At 42.9% G+C, this 20,322-nt stretch overlaps 1 protein-coding gene across 2 annotated transcripts in view; it reads right to left on the bottom strand.

The window, feature by feature from the left end:
* Positions 1-15,620, bottom strand: part of MANBA (mannosidase beta) — a 119,006-nt gene extending 103,386 nt beyond the window's left edge. Inside the window, exons 1-4 of one of the 2 annotated variants that reach the window (XM_047798575.1) lie at positions 15,329-15,620; positions 5,096-5,190; positions 1,982-2,087; positions 985-1,155 (exon numbers count right to left, since the gene is read on the bottom strand). In XM_047798575.1, the coding sequence (XP_047654531.1) occupies positions 985-1,155; positions 1,982-2,087; positions 5,096-5,190; positions 15,329-15,529 (573 nt within the window). In that variant the 5' untranslated portion in view covers positions 15,530-15,620. The remainder of the gene's footprint in view (positions 1-984; positions 1,156-1,981; positions 2,088-5,095; positions 5,191-15,328) is intronic. The other variant, XM_047798574.1, reaches the window with a different exon arrangement.
* Between the last annotated feature and the right edge of the window lie 4,702 nt (positions 15,621-20,322).

Genomic DNA, 20,322 nt, shown 5'->3' with positions numbered 1-20,322 from the left:
TGGAGCATGATGGAGGCTAATGTGAGAAAAAGAATGTATATATATGTATGTGTGTGTGTGTGTGTGTGTGAGACTGGGTCACTTTGCTGTAGAGTAGAAAACTGATAGAACACTATAAACCAACTACAATGGAAAAAATAAAACTCATTTTAAAAAATCCTGAAACAAACAAAAATTTTTATGAGAACCTTGCAATATCACCTATATCAGCAGATATATTAATGGTTGCAGAAGGCTTCCTAATAACAAGAATTACTCATAAATATGGGAGTTCCCATGGTGGCACAGCAGAAATGAATCCAACTAGGAACCATGAGGTTGTGGGTTCGATCTCTGGCCTTGCTCAGTGGATTAAGGATCCAGCATTGCCATGAGCTGTGCTATAGGTCTCAGATGCAGCTCAGATCTGGCGTTGCTATGACTGTGGTGTAGGCCAGCAACTATAGCTCTGATTTGACCCCTAGCCTGGAAACTTCGATATGCCACCAGTACAGCCCTAAAAAGAGGGGAAAAAAATTACTCATAAATATGGACCCTACAGTCTGGTGAAAAGTTTGATAAACCTAAGCGCCACTTAAAAAAAAATGTAAAGGTATATTATCAGTCACCTATTTTTCTTCTTTTTCCTATGTTACCTGAGTTCTGAAGCAGGTCTCAAGAAGGAAACCTAGAAGGATAGATTCTCCACAAAAATTCATACAACTTTTGGTTTTCGTTTCCAGTTTTTTTGGCTACACCTGTGTCATGAGCAAGTTCCCAGGCCAGGGATCAAACTCACAAACCAGCTGTAACCAGAGCCACAGCAGTGACAGTGCCATATCCTTAATCTTCTGAGCCACAGGGAACTCCCAATTTTTAAATCCCACTAAGACATCAGGAAAGAGATGCCCAACTTCTGAAATACAGTTGGAGTCTTCAAACAAGCATTTCACATACCATCATCCCACCCCCAAGGCCAAACCCCTCCGCTGTGAGACAGTTTACCTTGCGAATGAAGTTGACATGGCATTCGCCCTTCTGCACAGGTGGAGGGCATTTGGGGGGCACCTCATAGCAAGTGTGAGCTTCACTCCTGTTTCTCGCGTATAACACCGCTGACTGGAAACGCAGCTCAATGAAGTTCACGGCTTTGATCACATGCGTAATATCAAAGCTCTGAATGAAAAGGAAAGAACAAATGTAGACGTCGCCTCATGTGTAAAGGTTTAGATATACGCAGAATGTATGAAAGATGCATAAAACAACTGAAGTCTTTACGTTTAGGCTTTTTGCAGGAAAAAGCACTTCTCCAAAATAGTATAACTTAGTTGCCGATGTTTAGTTATAACTAAGCACAGTCTCCTACCGAAACGTAGATTTCTAGGTTTTCTGCTTCTATTTTTACTGACAGATGATGGTCATAGGCAAAAAGAGCAAGCGGAGACTATCTTTCGTCATGGAATGTCTGTTCTGGCTACTTACATATGGCTCTGAGTTGCCAAGGATTTCCTAGACACTTCGTGATAACCTGACCTTCTGGTAGGCATAGCATGTATTTCTAAGTCATAGGTTATTTTTGTTTTCAAAAGTCTACCCTTGAAAGGAAAGAGAGATCAGAATACAGTCTCAAGTTAATAACTGTTCCAGAAAGGAAGGAACATTTTTAAAACGGTTTGTCAACTGTCATTTCCCATGAAACTCTGGATTACCCAATAACAGGGAAAGGAACAGCATCTGCCAAACAGTTCCCATGTGCCAAAAACAACACCAATCATTTTATATAATTAGCTCATTAAATCTTCACAATAACTCCATAGAGTTGGAGTGTCTTCATCATTCTACAAACGTGGCAACTGACAAATAAAGTAACTTACCCAGCATATCAAAAGGCTTCTACCTGCCTACATGGGCAATTATGTAATTACCTTTCTCTACTCATGATAATGATGAACATAAACACATATAAATGATTCTTTTCAAGCTAATGTCACTGTGTACTTACATATCTCCTGAACATGTTGTCCGTTTTGCCAACAGAAACATTATTGAGCAGGACATTTGCAACTGTATCAATACCCTCAAAAACCAAATTGACTTGTTGCCATTTGCTAAAAAAAAAAAAAAAAAAAAGAAGAAGAAAAAAAATTTTTTAAAGATGCATAAAACATTAACTCAGATAACCAGTCTTTTTTTTTTTAGTTAAGAATGAAAGAAATAAATATTTCACAGAAAACATAACACTCTTTTTTTTTTTTTCAATGGCCCCACCTGCAGCATGTAAAAGTTCCCGGGCTAGGGGCTGAATCAGAGCTGCAGCTGCCAGCCTACGTCACAGCCACAGCAACACTGGATCTGAGCCACATCTGAGACCTACACCACAGCTTGCAGCAATGCAGGATCCTTAACCCACTGAGTGAGGCCGGGGATCAAACCTGCATCCTCATGAACACTGTCAGGTTCTTACCTCACAGAGCCACAGCAGGAACTCCAAAACATACATTCTTAAAAAAGTGGTTTTCAATGAAATTTTTGAAAGTATTGGCTTAATACATTTTTACGTTGAGTGATCCAATTTATCTTTCTTCACAATATTTCAGTCACTATAAAATCATGAGCATGACTTCTAATTTCCATACATTGACTTTTTTTCTAGAACTTCACAAAGTTCTTATAAAAACCAAATTAGGAGCTCCCGTCGTGGCACAATGGTTAACGAACCTGACAAGGAACCAGGAGGTTGCAGGTTCGATCCCTGGCCTTGCTCAGTGGGTTAAGGATCTGGCGTTGCCGAGAGCTGTGGTGTAGGTCACAGACACAGCTCGGAACCCACGTGGCTGTGGCTGTGGTGTAGGCCGGCAGCTACAGCTCTGATTCGACCCCTAGCCTGGGAACCTCCATATGCCGAGGGAGCAGCCCAAGAAATGGCAAAAAGACAAAAAAAAAAAAAATTAAATAACAGACATGAAATGCTTTCACAAATTATTATATTTATTTGACACTAAGAAACACATTAACCAACTAACAAGTACCTATGAGTAAATATGTGCCCAGTACTCTTTTCATCCTTACAGAGAACAAAAACAGTCTCTGAATTTTAGAAATCTGCAATCTGGTTAGCACTCAAACCAAAACCACAGGAAACAAAGAGAAAGCTTTCCATCCCTTCTACTTTGTAGTATAGTCTCATCGGACAGACTACAAGTGCTATCAGAATTTAAGTCATAAGGAAAGACTTAAAGAAGGAAAAAAGTTTTAATTAGAACAAACTAAATAAAATGTGGCATATCCATACAATAAAATAGCATTCAGCAACGACAACAACAACAAAAAAGAAGTACTGGTGAACATGACAACATGGACAACCTAAAAACATTACGCTAAGTGAAAGAAGCCAGTCCTTTTTTTTTTTTTTTTTTAATTCCTTTTTTGGCCGCACCTGCAGCATGCAGAAGTTCCAGGCCAGGGATCAAACCTGAGCCACAGCAGTGACCTGAGCTGCTGCAGTGACAACGCCAGATCCTTAACCTACTGCACCACAAGAGAACTCCCTAATTCCATTTCTTTGAGATTTCCAGAAGAATCAAATCCATAGAGATACAAAATAAATGAGTGGTTGCCTGGGGCTGGTAGAGCAGTGGGGGGGGAAAGGGATGCAGGAAGTAGCACATGATTGGCAACAGTAAGCAGCATTTTCACAGGCAAGCAGAGCAGATGAAACTCGATTTGCCAATCAAAAGGAAGACACCATCATTCTCGAATAAGAACATCATGGTAAAATCAAAATTTGGGCAAGATAAATCTAATGTTTCTCTATATGAGAGACCAGAGAATAAAAAGACGAAGCAAGAAATCTAATTAGGCAGCAGAGGCCTATTTCAGATACTCACTAGTAAAGGCCTAGGCAAAGGTAGAAACTTGGAAATGAGGAGAAAGGGGCTGAATCAAGAGAAATGATAGGCAGGAGTTCCTCTCGTGGCTCAGCAATAATGAACCCAACTAGTATCCATGGAGACACAGGTTCAACCCCAACCTCACTCAGTGGGTTAAGGATCTGGCATTGCTGTGAGCTGTGGTGTAGGTTGCAGAAACGGCTCAGATCTTGAGTTGCTGTGGCTGTGGCATAGGCAGGCAGCTGCATCCCTGATTCAACCCCTAGCCTGAGAACTTCCATGTGCTGCAGGTGCAGCCCTAAAAAAAGACAAAAAAAAAGAGAGAGAGAGAGAAATGATAGGCAAAAATTAACAAGACCCAGAAACAGACTGAATATAGGGAGATGAAGAAAAAATATGATGGGCCAAAAACCCATCAGGCATGGGAGACTGAGAAGATGGCACTACATTAAGAGAAATGATGAGGCTGTTAGACTATAGAGTAGGTTTTAAGTGGGAAAGTCAATTGATTAAATTTAGGATAGGCTGAGTTCGAGGTGAAAGAGGACTCTCCTATTGGAGATATTTTAAGTTACTCTCTGAAAATAAGAGCCTAGAACTCAGTAACTCCATGATATTGAGCACTATATTCTGGCTGTATTTCTCATTTAAGAAGCTAGTAAATAATTACCCCAAACTAGTCATATTAAAGGGACAGACGGATTTTTTTAATTCAGTATTAATGGTGATAGATATAATTGGGTTACATTCTGATACCTAGAACATTACTGAAAACTACACGATGCTTTTCCTCATGGCCTCATAAAACCAATACCATAGTTTCAGTGGTTGGTTAACATCATACCAAACAAATGACACATCTCTGCTCCTACGTGGTAATGTATTAAATATATACACTCTATGGATTACTGGGAGGGCAGGAGAAGGAAGTGAAGATAAGAGAACTGACTAGATCTAGGGGACTCCATTATAACCCATGGAAGTGGAAGAATGACCGAATAGGCATAATTTCGTGACTGATGATCAGTGGCACCATCTTCATATGCAAATCAAAACATAAATCACATATTCACTTTATAGTATGGCTTTAGTCTGACGAGATTCTGATATGCAACCTAAACACAAGATTACTGCAGACAGAAAAAAAAAAAAGAAAAGTTCAAATAATAATAATAAATGAATAGATAGATATAAATAGAAATACAGATATATACACCCATACGCACCTAATGTCAAAAGGTATTTCAAATTTCTTGCTATAGGTCCAGTTATCCAAGGCGATCCATCTGTACTTAAGGTCATTAAATCTATAGTAAGGATCCTGTTGATAAAAAATACAGATGACTAAATATGCAAAATAAATAAATATGAAATAAATTAATGAGAGCTATTACCTAAAAGTTAATGAAATCTTGGCTTAGGAGTGCAAGTATTTCATATGCCAGCACATCCCATCCTTAAGGCTAATGCTCCATCTGTTTAAGAGACTGTTACCTTTCAAAGTTGACATGGCATTCACACACTGAAAACACTAAAAATACGTTTAAATGGGAAAAAAAAAAAAAAAAGCCCAACACAACAGCTGAAAGGAAAGTGCCCTGAGAAATAACTATTAGGTGCATTATCAAAGAGCATGTGTGGAAATGAAGATTGGCTCCCCCTGTGAAAACCAAATGCAGAATCTGAACGCTATCAGCAGAAAATGGAAGAACTTCCGAGGGCCTACAGCCCTGTCTCACGGCCCTATGGTTCTTGCTTTGTGTTTCCCGCCACTATCCCAACTGGCCTCTGGGGGAAGGCTGCTTCTCTACTGCCCAAAGGTCAGCAAAACTCCCACTCCTTGGATTTCTGAGCGTTAATAAGGTCATTTTTCACTCAGCTTTACTAAGTGAGCACAAAAGGGATCTCAGCACAGATACTTTGTCAAACTTACCAACTTCAGATTTCCTATATTATCCTAGACCAAGTTGGCATACTACAACCCACAGGCCTAGTGTAGCTCACTAACCTGTTTCTGTATGGCCAGTAAGCTAAGGATGGACATGGGTCAATAAAAAAAGGTCTGTGGGAACACAGCCATGTCCCTTCCTTTACAAATTACATATTGCAGCCTTCACGTTATGAGAGCAGAGCCGAGTAGACCCGACAGAGAGCAAATGACCATGAAAGCGAAAATGACATCTGGCCCTCTACCAACCTCTGCCTGAGATGACTGGCCTGAGGGCTCACTGATCCTGTTGCATCTGAGCATCCAGCCCCAAGTCCTCCCTTCCATAATGCTATGTCTTCCTTCTCCGAACCTTTTTCTACCCTTTACCTCCCAGATGAGGGCTCCAGGGCAGAAGGCAGAACAGAAATTGGTAAGTGAAGCTTGCAGTTCATCTGTGAACACCACCACAGCTCCATAGAGGGCCATAGTGCAGGCTCAGAGGGCTTCTTCCCTCCAGCTGGGGCGGGGTAAGGCTGATTTCCCCAGGAATCCAGGTGGAGAGGGGAAAGTCAACTTTGTCCAAATCCACAAAGGTAAGGGCTGACCAAGCTAGGTTGCCCAGAAACAAATCTGTAAGAGGCCTTACAACATGCCTGGGTGTGTATCAAGATGGAAAGAAAAGTATCAGCCAGAAACTGCTCCTTACAAAGAACTATTTTGGTAAGATATCAAGGGTGGGAGTGGTTGATGATATTCAATAATAACCAATTATCACCAACTGACTTTTAAGGTCTGGTTAATGGTGAGGTTTTATTCTGCTAAATGAGATGCCCCAGGTCTAGCTCACTTGCTTCCTTCCCGTCTCTTCCCCCACACACGAGACTCGGCCTCCGCAATGAACTAACATGGAGTAAATATTTAAGGACACAGCTTTGAAGATGCACCTAATTATTGGCTGTCCCCACCCAGCCCTATTTATAACTCTACACTATGGACTTACTCCAGTACAGTTAAAAATATCATGAGACGAAAGGTGTGAAGGCGAACGCAGTTGCAACATGTCAACCTGCTAAGCCTCAGGGCTGAAAGATGATCTGGCTTGTGGGGCATGAGCCTCCTTCTATCTCCTGGCTCCTTACAGCATGCTGCATATTGAGCTCCAGAGAATAATCTTCTCAGATAAATTTTTTTCTAGACAAATGCAATTTAGAAGTTAAATATTTCTGGGAGTCCCATCATGGCTCAGTGGTTAACAAACCCGACTAGGATCCATGAGGACACCTTGGGTTTGATCCCTGGCCCTGCTCAGTGGGTTAAGGATCTGGCGTTGCCGTGAGCTGTGATGTGTGTAGGTCACAGATGTGGCTCAGATCCCTCGTTGCTGTGGCTGTGGTGTAGGCCAGCAGTTATAGCTCAGATTCGACCCCTAGCCTGGGAACCTCCATAGGCTGTGGATGCGGCCCTAAAAATAAAGACAAAAAAAAAAGTTACATATTTCTTCTTACTTGAAAAAAGCCAATCTGAAAAGGCTACATACTATATGATTCCAACTATGTCTAGAAAAGGCAAAAATGGAGACGGTAAAAGGATCAGTGGTTGCCAGGGATTAAGGAGGAGAGAAGGGTGAATAGGAAAGGACAGAGGAGTTTAGGGCAGTGAAACTACTCTGAATGGTACTATAATGATGCATATCATTGTATGTTATTTGTCAAAATCCGCAGAATGCACAACACCAAGAATGAACCGTTACATATACTATGGACTTTGGGTGATAAAGATGTGTCCTTGCACGGTTCACTAATGGTAACAAATACACTATTCTGGTGTGGGGGGGTGTTAATAGTGGGGCAGCTGTGTTTGGGTAGGGATGTATGGGAACTCTCTGTTTTGTCTGTTTTTTCCATTCGATTTTTCAGTGAACCTAAACCTGCTCCCCCAAAATAAAGTCTGTCTTTAAAAATTGCTCTAAAGGAAAATACCTTACCCTCCCTAAAATAAAAGTTGCAGAGACTCAGCTTACATTTATAATAACTATTGGAAATATTAAGCAAACAACTTAATTTGGCTCCAGAGTGGTCTGATCCCCTTTGCTCATATTAAAATCCGGAGTCCTATTTCAAGCAGCTCAGCATCACATCTGATGACTAAGGACCCAAGTAAGTGACTGAGTTGGTAAAGCGAACCTAGGAGCCCTAAAGACAGTAACAGTATCCCTTTGACTATATATTTTATATCAGCCTCCAGGATAGGCACTCATTCATTCTTATCTTCATAACAAACATGTGCAATCAGTATCATTTTTGAGAGGAAGAAATTAAAACTCCAAAAGGTGAAGTGACTCTCCTGAGGTCGAGCAACAAAGCAAAAGCACATCCAGGAATGAAACGAACTCAGCCGGACAGCAAAGCCCACATTTTTTCAGCTGTACTGCAGTGCCTCACGCCACATTTATCCACACTTTTATACCAGATGACCCGCCACAACAACGAAAATAACAATAGCTGACTGTGACCCCCATGGGGTCGGGATCATCATCATTACCATGTCCTATCCAGAATCCAAGGTTCAAAGTCAAATGGCTACTAAGTGGTGGACTACTGATTCAGACCCAGGAAATCTGACTCCTGAGTCCCTTTGCCTACTCAGTACCTAGTACTTCCATCAATGTCATGAATGCCATCAGTCATTAACACATCGGTGCTACCTGCCCAGTGCAAACCAAGAGATAAACATGTTCCGTGGGCCTGAACTAGTTATTTATAATTGATGCTTATCATACGTACTGTACATCAACAAGCTATGTGTCATCAGACCACGTAAATCACATTTCAGTCTCATTTTCTCTGTAAGCTTCTGAACTTCATCAATTACTTCTACTTATAAATATACAGACTCCTCAACCAGCTATGCTCTTCCATTGCCCCTATTCCGCTTCAGTCCCATGGCTGATTCTATCCCAGCCACAATTACTTCGAATGGAGTGGAATGGAGAAAAGGAAGTCTCTGTCCCTCTTTGATTTACAGACCATGTTTTCTTGGACACTTAGACAAAAATAAAGTTTAAGAAAACATTTATTCGGAGTTTCCGTTGCGGCGCAGTGGAAACGAATCCAACTAGGAACCATGAAGTTGTAGGTTCGACCCCTGGCCTCGTTCAGGGAGTTAAGGACCCAGCCTTGCCACGAGCTGTGGTGTAGGTTGTGGATGCGCCTCAGATTTGGCGTTGCTGTGGCTGTGGCGTAGGACGGCAGCTGTAGCTCTGATCAGAGCCCATAGCCTGGGAACCTCCATGTTCCGCAGGTGTGGCCCTATTTAAAAAAATTATTCTAAAAGAGGCAAAACTAAATAATACATTAATTAAGATATACAGATATTTGGTAAAAACTTCACTTGCAAAAAGCAAGAGAATGATAATTCAGGGTAGAGGTTACCTTAGAGGGAGGCTGGCCATGTGATGGGGATAGATGGGCAAGGTAACTTCAGGCTCATAAACTGAATAGCAGGTGCATGGGCATTCTTTTAGTTATTAGGCTTTAAAATTCAGAAATGCACACATGCCCATAACTTTCTATATACTGAGAACTATAAGAAGGAAAAAATTTTTTCATGGGAAGCTAAGCTACTCTCACTCCACAGGAGTATTTATGTATTGCATCCTAAAGACGCTGTGATCTCCAAACCTCAGTCTTTCCACTGTCAGGTATGAGCTTCAGCTCTGATTCTCCTTTCAGAGGGTGCAGAGGTATGGGTGATCCCAAGCTCATGAGTAAGTCAAAACATTTTGGTTGACCTTAAACATCATTTTTTCCCTAATCTTTAAACTAGCAAATCTTGCTTCCCATCTAACACAGCTCTAGGTGAAAAGGGACTGCAGTTTAAGGAAACTCCTTATTTGACCAAAGAGTAAGATTTAAAAGAGGAATATCAGGAGTTCCCTGGTGGTTCAGTGGGTTAAGCTTCCAGCATTGTCACTGATGTGGCTTGGGTTACTGCTGTGAAAAGGGTTTCGACCCCTGGCCTGGGAACTTCCACAGGCTGCAAGCATGGCCCAAAAAAGTTGAATTTAATTTAAAAATTAAAAAATAGGGAGTTCCTATTGTAGCTCAGTGGAAATGAATCTGACTAGTATCCATGAGGACACAAATTTGATCCCTGGCCTCGCTCAGTGGGTTAAGGACCTGGCATTGCCGTGAGCTGTGGTGTAGGTCACAGATGCGGCTCAGATCCCGCGTTGCTGTGGCTCTGGCGTAGGCTGGCAGCTACAGCTCCGATTCGACCCCCTAGCCTGGGAACCTCCGTATGCCGTGGGTGCGTCCCTAAAACGACAAAATAATTAATGAATTAATATATATATATATAAAGTATTTAATCTCACTATAAAGTAAATTGCTTCTATTTTTGTTTTTTAAGATAAATATACAAACCTAGCACATCAAATAAGCACTGCGACAAAATCACGATGGGCGTGTAAAACTGGTCTGACGCTCATGAAGAACAACTTAGACGTACTTAGCAAAAGACTAAAAACTGCATGCTCTTCCCTTTGTTTAATGACAACACAGCTGTGCCAATTTCTTCTGTACAGCAAAGTGACCTAGTCACACATATACATGCATTCCTTTTCTTGTATTATCTTCCATCATAGTCCATTCCCAGAGATTGGGTATAGTTCTCTGTGCTATACGGCACACTCCTTTGAATCAGCAATTCCACTTCTAAAAATTTATCTAAGAAAATAAGGATGTACACTAGCTAAAATGTAGGTAAAAAGAGTTTCATCAAAGGATAGAAAAAAGTGGCATCAGAGAGGGTTTGGGATGGAAATGCTATAAAATTTGGTTGTGATGACCCCTGTACAATTATAAATGTAATAAAATTCATTGAACAATTTTTAAAAAGTAGAATCAGAAATGATCCAACTATGTGATTGATTATAAAGGATGGCAAATGCATACAATGGAATAAAAAAAGAGCCATTAAACATGGTTTGTAGAAATATATTTACTGCACATAAAACTGTCACAAAATACTTAGCCTAAAAAAGCTGTTGAACTGTGCGTAAAATACTTACTGTGAATGTGTGTACATAGAAACGTTCTGAATGGAAATGGCGTATTTAAAATTTTTAATAAGTTACCTCTGGAAGTCAGATTTCCACATTTTTGTCTCACTTACCTCTGTTTTCTAATTTTACCACACAGAGAATATCTTTTTTTAACAAAAGCTCTTCAAACTCACACCCCTGAGGAACTGCACAGAACAGCTGAGAACTTTCCTCACAGTGTCCTCTTATCTAAGCACTTTCGATACTGTATAGTTACTAATTAGGTTTTCTACCTCACTGGAATGTGACTACCCACAAATAGAAACTGAGTGTTACTCCTTTTTTTCTTTTTTCTTTTTTCTTTTTTTTCTTTTTTTTTTGTCTTTTGCTTTTTTGAGGCTGTACCTGCAGCATATGGAAGTTCCCAGTCTAGCAGTCAAATCCGAGCTGTAGCTGCCGGCCTACACCACAGTCACAGCAACGCCAGATCTTAGCCACGTCTGTGACCTACAGCACAGCTTATAGCAAAGCCAGATCCTCAACCCACTGAGCAAGGCCAGGGATCGAACCTGCATCCTCATGGATGCTAGTCAGATTCGTTCCCGCTGAGCCATGAAAAGAACTGCCTTACTCATTTCTTTTCTTTTTTTTTTTTAACTGAATTTTTTTTCTTTTTCTTTTTTGTCTATTTGCCATTTCTTGGGCCGCTCCCGTGGCATATGGAGGTTCCAGGCTAGGGGTCCAATCAGAGCTGTAGCCACCAGCCTATGCCAGGGCCACAGCAATGCAGGATCCAAGCTGAGTCTGCGACCCACACCACTGAACGAGGCCAGGGATCGAACCCACAACCTCATGGTTCCTAGTCAGATTCATTAACCACTGTGCCACGAGGGAACGCCTTTTTTTTTTTTTTTAACTGAATTTTTTTTTTCTCATTTCTTTTTAATTCCTGTTGCCTGTTTCACTGCATGGTATAATACTAGGCTGAATGAATGCATGAATCTTTAGCAGGGAGCCCAAAAGGCTCTCCAGGCACCTAAGGTTTAGATTCTATACAGCAACCAGTCACCCATGAAACACTCAAGGCTGGCCACGGAGCCTCTCAGTTAATATGAATTCTATTTAACCAACTGCTCAGACCAAATGATCCTAAAAGTTTTCCTTAAATCCTCTTTCTCTCACAGCCCACACTCGATCCATTAACAAATTCAACTGTACAAATCCCGTTAGTTCTCCATTTCAAATGTGTTCTCAACCTCTCTCACAATGTCACTGTTGCCACCCTGGTCCTGCCACCCTGGTCCAAGTCAGAAATCATCTCTTGCCTGCAAAGATTCCCTACCTGGTCTTGATGCTGCTACTCTGATGCACTGTAGTCTTCACGTGACAGCTAGTATGACCCTCTGAAAAGATACAGCTAATCATGTAACTCCAAGCTCAAAACCCATCATTGCCAAACAAAATCCAAAGTGTTTTGGAGTTCCTGCTGTGGCTCAATGGGATCGATGGCATCTTGGGAGCACTCTGGGACGCATGTTCGATGCCCGGCCTGTCTCCGAGGGTAAAGAATCCAGTTAGGTCAAGACTGTGGCTCAGATCTGATCCCTGCTCTGGGAATTCCATATGCTGCAGGATGACCAAAAAAAAAAAAAAAAAAAAAAATCCAAAGTGTTTCCCTGTGGCCTAAAAGCCATGATTGATTTGCCCTAGATGCCTACTTTAAAGTCATTACCAGCCCACAGCCACAGATCACAGGCCACCACCACACTGTCCTGCGCACTATTCCTGGAATTCTAGCTCAAGCCTCTCCCTTACCCTTCCCTCCCCACTGCCTTTCTCTTTTTCTTTTTTCTAGAAATGCACTTCTCCTTCAAACTGAACTTATCAAAAGATCTTTATGTAACTGACTATCTTTGCCCAACTTTTTAAAAGCAGAATCTTTCCCAAACAGCCTTCACTCTCTCTTGCTTTAACTTGCTTTATTCTTCTTCTGTCACCATGTTGTCTATTAATGTGTTTACTGTCTATTTCTTCCACTAGAATGTCTATGGGGACAAAGACTTTATTTTCTTCACCACTTGATTCCAAGCACCGAGAATAAGACCCACCACATTGGAGGTACTGACTAAATATTTATGAGATAATTAGGTGAATGAATAACTAAATGAATGGCTTTGGCAAGATAGGTTTCAAGTTCTCATGTAAACACGGTATCTGGGCCAGTGTCTGCTCTAAACTGTTGAATATTTCCTGAGGTCAACACCAAAAGGAGATGTTATAATAAAGCAGGTAGAATAATAACATCAAATTATTCAATAACGATATTGATGATTATCGTCAAGAGGCCTGGAGTTTCCCAGTCCTCAAAAGCCTCCCCTCTCTCATCCCACTACCTTTTAAGGCTTTTATCTACCTTACTGAAACCGAAACTTTTCCTAGAATTTTGTAACAGATTTAATAGACATTGTAAATTATTCCCATGAGGAAAAGTCAGTTATTTCATACTAGTAACACCTCATTCACTAATTAACTAGTAATCAAAAGATTATTTCTTTTCTTTCTTTCGTTTCTTTCTTTCTTTTCTTTCTTTCTTTCCTTCTTTCTTTCTCTCTCTCTATCTTTCTCTCTTTCTTTCTTTCCTTCTTGGCCATACTCACAGCATAAGGAAGTACCTGGGGCCAGAGATGGAATCCCAGCTGCAGCTGAGACCTACACCACAGCTGCGGCAATGCCAGATCCTTAACACCCTGCACCCAGCCAGGGATCAAACCCACACTACCAGAGAGACAATTCGGGATCCTTAACCTGCTGTGCCACAGTGAGATCTCCCCAACCATGTTTCTTGATATGCAGCCCTTTAGCATGAGACAATAATCTGATTTGGTACAGCCACTAACGATTTCCCATTGCTTTAATTCACTCGGGAAAATGAGGGAAGGAGAGACCATGTAAAATAAACACATGCATTTTCAAAGTATGTGTAAGTGAAGTCTTACTAAGGTCTATGTCATCAGTAATTTGTTAATTAAAACCAGTTCAAGTACTTCAGTTTAATAATCACTTAAAAAAAAAAAAAAACTGGGCCATGGGCAGTGTAATTGACATTTGCTTCCTTTCTGACATACATTCCTGAAAAAAAAAATTAATGGTACCAGATCAGAAATTTTGTATAACCCTGACTGACTGTCATGGTGTCATTTAAGTAAACCTTGAATTATATTCTTGACAGTCAACAGCAGTGCTTCAAAAACACAGGATTTTTCAAACCACCAAGGTTAAGTGTAGTACAGTACAGAAGGTTTCAGAGTCAAACCAGGCTGGCTTAGAATTCCATTTCTGCCACTTAGAACTTTTCTGGGCTCCATAACGCCACATCATCCATAAAATGCAGCTAAGACCTACTCCATAGAGTTGTTATAAGGATTGGGCCGATGCATGCAAAATTACTTATCAAGCACACTTTGTCCCAGGCAAAGCCGTAACAGATGCGCAACAGATTAAAAAAAAAAAAGTGCAACATATGGAACCAAAAAACAGTGGAAGGTGGCAGTCTGTTTGCAAACCTCTGCCCACAGGCAGCCAAACAGAAAAATGACCTCAACAAGAAGAACATAAACTGAAGAATATTGGGACACACACATCATACCACATGCCCTGAGAGGAAACAGCATCTTTCTCCATATCTCAACCAGCCTTAAAAATTACTTAGCTTTGGGAGTTCCCGTTAGGGTGCAGCGGAAACGAATCCGACTAGGAACCATGAGGTTGCGGGTTCCATCCCTGGCCTTGCTGTTAGATGTGGTGTGGGTCGCAGACGCTGCTCGGATCCCGCGTCGCTGTGGCTGTGGTGTAGGCCTGCAGTTGTGGCTCTGATTGGACCCCTGGCCTGGGAACCTCCACGTGCCGCGGGTGAGGCCCTAACAAGCTAAATAAATAAATAAATAAATAAATTACTTAGCCTTTACTTTAGCACTGACGACCCTAACCTTACACTTGCAGGTCTCTGTTTTCCTCAACCTACGTGCCACTGCGTCAATTCCAAATCTGACTCCTTGGCGTCTAAAAGCAAAAGTGAAAAACTGAGACGTTGCTGAATATAGTCCCCTGCTGTGTTCAGGTAATTGAAACAATAATCCCCCGCCTTAGGCTTTGTCGGTACAACATTCTATCCGCCCTTCAGCAGATAACTATGGCAATAACACCCTGGTTAGAGCTGTTTACCCGGGCTAAACCTCCGCTTTCCTGAGTTACTGCTGTACAGACAGGTTAGTTTCTAATCAGCCCGGACCCCAGGTGTGCTCTTCAACAGTAGATACACTCGCCTCCTCGGCATTTCCCCCTGCAAACCACACGACGCAAACGGGAAGTTAGTGCCAAACCGAGGAGAACAGCCCCGTACTCAGGACTGCCAGGCCATTTCTGGGCCCTTCTCAGCACTAAGGGGGACGCGAGCGCAGGCTCCCAACCAGGCGACGCAGATAGTACCTGGATGAGCCTCCGCTGAAACAGGGCGCTATGCACGCAACCGGGAACCTTCCCGGGCAGCTCCAGGGAGCCGTTCCCGCTGCGGATCCTCCAGCTTCCCCGCAAACTGAGGGTGAGCGCTGCGGCAGCGGGGCCCGCACTGCACAGTGCCAGCAGCAGGAGCAGGCGGAGGCACATGCCAGTGGCTGGCACCGCAGACATCCGCAGGGCAAGAACCCCCGCGCGGTCGAGGGCTGCGGAAGCCACGGTGCTTTCAGAAGGGCCCAGCTTCGAGGTCTCCCCGCCCTCGGCTCCGGCCACGCCCCCCGGCTCTCGGCCCCGCCTCCAGGTCAGCTGAGCTGTGGGGACCCAAGCTGCTCCCCTGGATCCTCTGGCTAGTGGAGGATGCGGAAATCGCGCAAACTGGCAGAGGCCGAGCATCGCGGGGGCCAGAGCCGCTGCCATCGTGCGCACCTCCGGACGCGGACCGCTGCAGTCTGCGCCCTCAACACTGATTCCACCTGCTCTGGGGTCTGAATGGGAAGCGAGAACCTTACACGGTAATTGAGACACAAATCTCAGGGCGCAAAGTGGCACACAGCTTTGGGGAGCTCAGAGACAGTGGTGGTGTGCAGAGACTACAGGTAGAGAGGCTCCTCACTGCTTCAGAGAACCGAAAACCAAGACACTCCACCACTTTTCTCTCAAATTTCCCCAGACTCCCATCCGTGCTGCAGGGATCTGCCTGGCAAAGGTAACGCCCAAATCAAATCCTTCAGCTCCACGGGTTGGCCTCAGAGCAGAGGCTGTCCTTCAATGAGTAAACGACTAGAATTCTCTTGTGATGCAGCGGTAAAGGATCCGGCATTGTCATTGCAGCAGCTTGGGCCGCTGCTTGGGTCACTGCTGTGGCCTGGGTTCGATCCCTGGCCTGGGAGCATACACATGCCGCAGGCTTGGCCAAACAAAAACAAAGTGTAAACAATTACTGGAGTTCCCTGGTGGCCTAGTGGTTAAGGGTCCAATGTTGTCATTCTTGCGACCTGATGTTACAGGTTTGATCCCTGGCCCAGGAACTAGCTTCTACATGCCAAAGGTGTAGCAGAAAAAAAAAAGTAAGCAATTACTAAAAGTACCTAATTTGTACGGTTTTGGTGAAGGCTGAGAAAATTCATGTATAGCATGCAACATAGGGCCCAGCCCAGAGAAAGCACAGCATGCTTGCCTCATGTTAGTGGACTACAACCTCCTGATTTATAAAGCTTCATAGAAGAGGTTCCTGAGGTTCCAGAAACCTGTACTTAATGCACAGGCAAATTTAAAATCCTCTGCCAGGAGTTCCCACTCTGGCGATATGGGATCCTTGGCCTCCTGGGAGCGCTGGGTCGCAGGTTCCATTTCTGGCCAAGCAGGCACAGGAGACGGTGTTGCCACAGCTGTGGCTTAGGTTGAAACTACGGCTGGGATCTGATACCTGGCCGGGGAACTCCATATGCCCCAGGACAGCCAAAAATAGGTGGAAGAAAAAAAAATCCTCTGCCAATCACTAACTGTGGGACTTAGGCAAGCCACAAAATCTCTTACACCTCCATTCCCTGAACTCAAAAATAGAGACAGTACTGTTTTTTCTTGCTGTTATAAGCATAAAATTAATTAACATATTTGGCTGTTTCCTAATAATGCCAAGGTACCCAAGAAACACCACACATTTTTTTCAAGTCTCCTAGTGGCACTTGAGTGCCATTTTTGCCTTAAGATGTAACTGTGATTTGGGAAGTTAAGAGGGAATTTCATACTGCATAAAATAGGCTGAACTATTTCTTTGTTGATGTTATTTGCCTTATTTCCATGTTTGAATGGAAGTCTGTGGAGTAGCTCTCACCTCAACAAATCCAAGCCTTGTTTTGCCTTGTAAATGGCCCTGAAATTGCCTGAATCTGTAGACGCAGGACAGTATTTTACCTTCACAGAGTCAGCATTTTTCACAAGCCTAGCATGTTGGTTCTAAATTTAGATTATCCAGTCCAAGCCTCCGGCTTTACACCTGAGGGGTCAGGTGACTTGACTGTCATACAGTAGCAGACAGTACCCAAACTCTCCTTGCCTGGCTCTTAGTCTCCTTGCAGCAGAGCCCACTGATATTAAGGGGGAAAGACTCTGGCTATTTCAGAGGCTTCCTCACTCTATAATCATTTATTTATGCATTTATTTATTTATTTAAGGGCCACACCCACGGCATATGGAGGTTCCCAGGCTAGGGGTCGAATTGGAACTGTTGCCGCAGGCCTACGCCAGAGCCACAGCAACGCCAGATCCTCAACCCACTGAGCAAGGCCAGGGATCGAACCCGAAACCTCATGGTTCCTAGTTGGATTCATTTTCACTGTGCCATGACGGGAACTCTGAGCATTTATTCTTTTGATAGGAATGGAGCTCTCGATTCACATAATATTCCCTAATTCATGGCACTAAATGGCCTGCCCTTGTCTGCTCAAAACTGTTAACAAGACTTATAGCGGCGAGAGTGACAAGGATTTTTTTTTTCATAAGTCCCCCAGAGATACTATTAGGTCAAGTCAAAAAAAAATTCATCCCACAAATATGTTTGGATATATTCTGTTATTCTATTAAGAAATATTTTCAGGAGTTCCCGTCGTGGCGCAATGGTTAACGAATCCAACTAGGAACCATGAGGTTGCAGGTTTGATCCCTGGCCTTGCTCAGTGGGTTAAGTATCCAGCATTGTCGTGAGCTGTGGTGTGGGTTGCAGATGAGGCTCAGATCTGGCATGGCTATGGCTGTGGCTGTGTCGCAGGCCAGAGGCTACAGCTCTGATTAGACCCCTAGCCTGGGAACCTCCATATGCCGTGAGAGCGGCTCAAGAAAAGGGAAAAAGACAAAAAAAAAAAAAGAAATATTTTCAGGAACCTTTTTTTTTTTTTTCTCTTTTTTGGCCACCCCACAACATATGGAGTTCCCAGGCCAGGGATCAGATCTAAACCAGAGTTGTGGCCTGTGCTGCAGCTACAGCAATGCTTTAACCCACCTGGCCAACTGGGATCAAACCTGATACATGCAGAGAGGCCACCAGTCCCATTTCGCCACAGTAGGAACTCCTCAGAAATCTGCTTTTTTTAAAAAAAACAAGAATAGACACTTACCATTTCTCATATTCCAGGACACAAGTATGACATCATTTGAATTACTTCACTTTGAAAATAGAATTTGTTCAACTTCATAGAACATGCACCACCACGAGTGAACTGTAATGTAAGCTATAGACTTTGAGTGATAATGACCTGTCAAGATAGGTTCATCGATGATAACAAATGTACCATCCTAGTGGAGGCTCTTGATAGGGAGGCTGTGCATGTGTGGGAGCAAGAAGTATATGGGACTTCTGTATTTTCTCTTTAATTTTGCTATTCTAAAATTGCTCTTGGAGTTCCCCTGTGGTGCAGTGGGTTAAGGATCCAGCATTGTCACTGCAGTGGCTGGGGTGGCTCCTGTGGTGCTGGTTCGATCTCTGGCCCGGGAACTTCCACATGCTGTGGGCATGGCCAAAGAAAAACATAAAATACAAAAAATAAAATTAAATTGCTCCAAAAAAATAAAGTGTATATATTAAATACATATATATAACATCTATACATATATAAATATGTGTATGTCTACACATATGTATTGGAATGTATGTGTGTGTGTGTGCATGTATAAAAATGTATATCACCAAGGGTCAAAGAAACAAAAGACTTTCAGTTACTGTTTTGTCATGTGAGGAACTTGGAAATCATTACCACACCCTAAAAACAAGTAAAAAGCTAAACAAACTGAAAATCAACAGCTTTTGTTAGATTTGTTAGAGAACTGAGGAGAGAGGGCAAAATGCTGCCTCCAAAATTCTAAGGACAAGTGGATACAGAGAATCACACCTTACCAAAGCAGAAACCCATGAGCAGAAAGCTCTGCAGAAACCAGTGCCAGGGAAGGAAAATTGAAACTCTAATTGCTAAGTTACCGGAGGCTAGGTTTGGACAAATCTGAGAGTTAAAAACTATACGGGAACTCAGTTTTAATGGGTTACCCACAGTTTTGTGTTCTGTTTCCATGAGATTACCAGTTCTCACTCACACTGAAAATTGGAGAACCATTCCCTCATACTTCCAGCAGGGGGACAAGGAAAAGAACCGTATTGAAATACATGATAGCATTCTGAAGGACTGTATTCAAGAACTTTTTTTTTCCCTTTTTGCCTCCCACCCTCCCCACCCCACGGTCTATGGAGTTCCTGAGCCAGAGATTAGATCCGAGCCACAGATGCGTCCTAAGCTGCACATGCGGCAACGCCAGATCCTTGACCCACTGTGCTGTGCCAGGGATAAAACCTGCGTCCCAGTGCTCCCAAGAGGCTGCCAATCCCATTGTGCCATAGTGGGAACTCCAAGAGGAACTTTTTTTTAAGGCCTTAGGGGCATGTGGAGCTTCCCAGGCTAGGGGTTAAATCGGAGCTACGGCTGCCAGCCTACATCACAGCCACAGCAACGCCAGACCTGTGCTGCTGTCTGCTACATACATAGCAGCTCACAGCCGCCGGGGATCCTTAACCCACTGAGCAAAGCCAGGGATAGAATTTGCAACCTCATGGTTCCTAGTCAGATTTGTTTCTGCTGCACCACAATGGGAACTTCAAGAGGAACTATTTTATCAGAGCCTTACCTCCTGGAGTTTTATCAGAGCCTAACCTGGGAGAAAGGAAATACCCTCTTGTCTTCCTGCCCTACCTAAAAGGGTGAAAAAAATTGGAAGCACTTATGAAATTCACAGTCCCGGGTGCAAGCTCACTAAAAGATTAAGCCCTAATCATAGGTCTCTAGAAAGCTTTCCCTCTCCTCACACACTCCCACTATATCACTAAAGGCCCCCTTGCCACTGTTCTTTCACCCTATATGTCATGTATGACTTTCAACAAAAAATTACAAGGCAAAAATAGATAGAGCAAGCCCTTGAACCAGACT

The sequence above is a fragment of the Phacochoerus africanus genome, chromosome 10 (assembly GCF_016906955.1).
Source record: "Phacochoerus africanus isolate WHEZ1 chromosome 10, ROS_Pafr_v1, whole genome shotgun sequence".
Lineage (NCBI taxonomy): Eukaryota > Metazoa > Chordata > Mammalia > Artiodactyla > Suidae > Phacochoerus > Phacochoerus africanus.
Note: the sequence above shows the minus strand (reverse complement) of the source record. Positions and strands in the feature narration are given on the sequence as shown.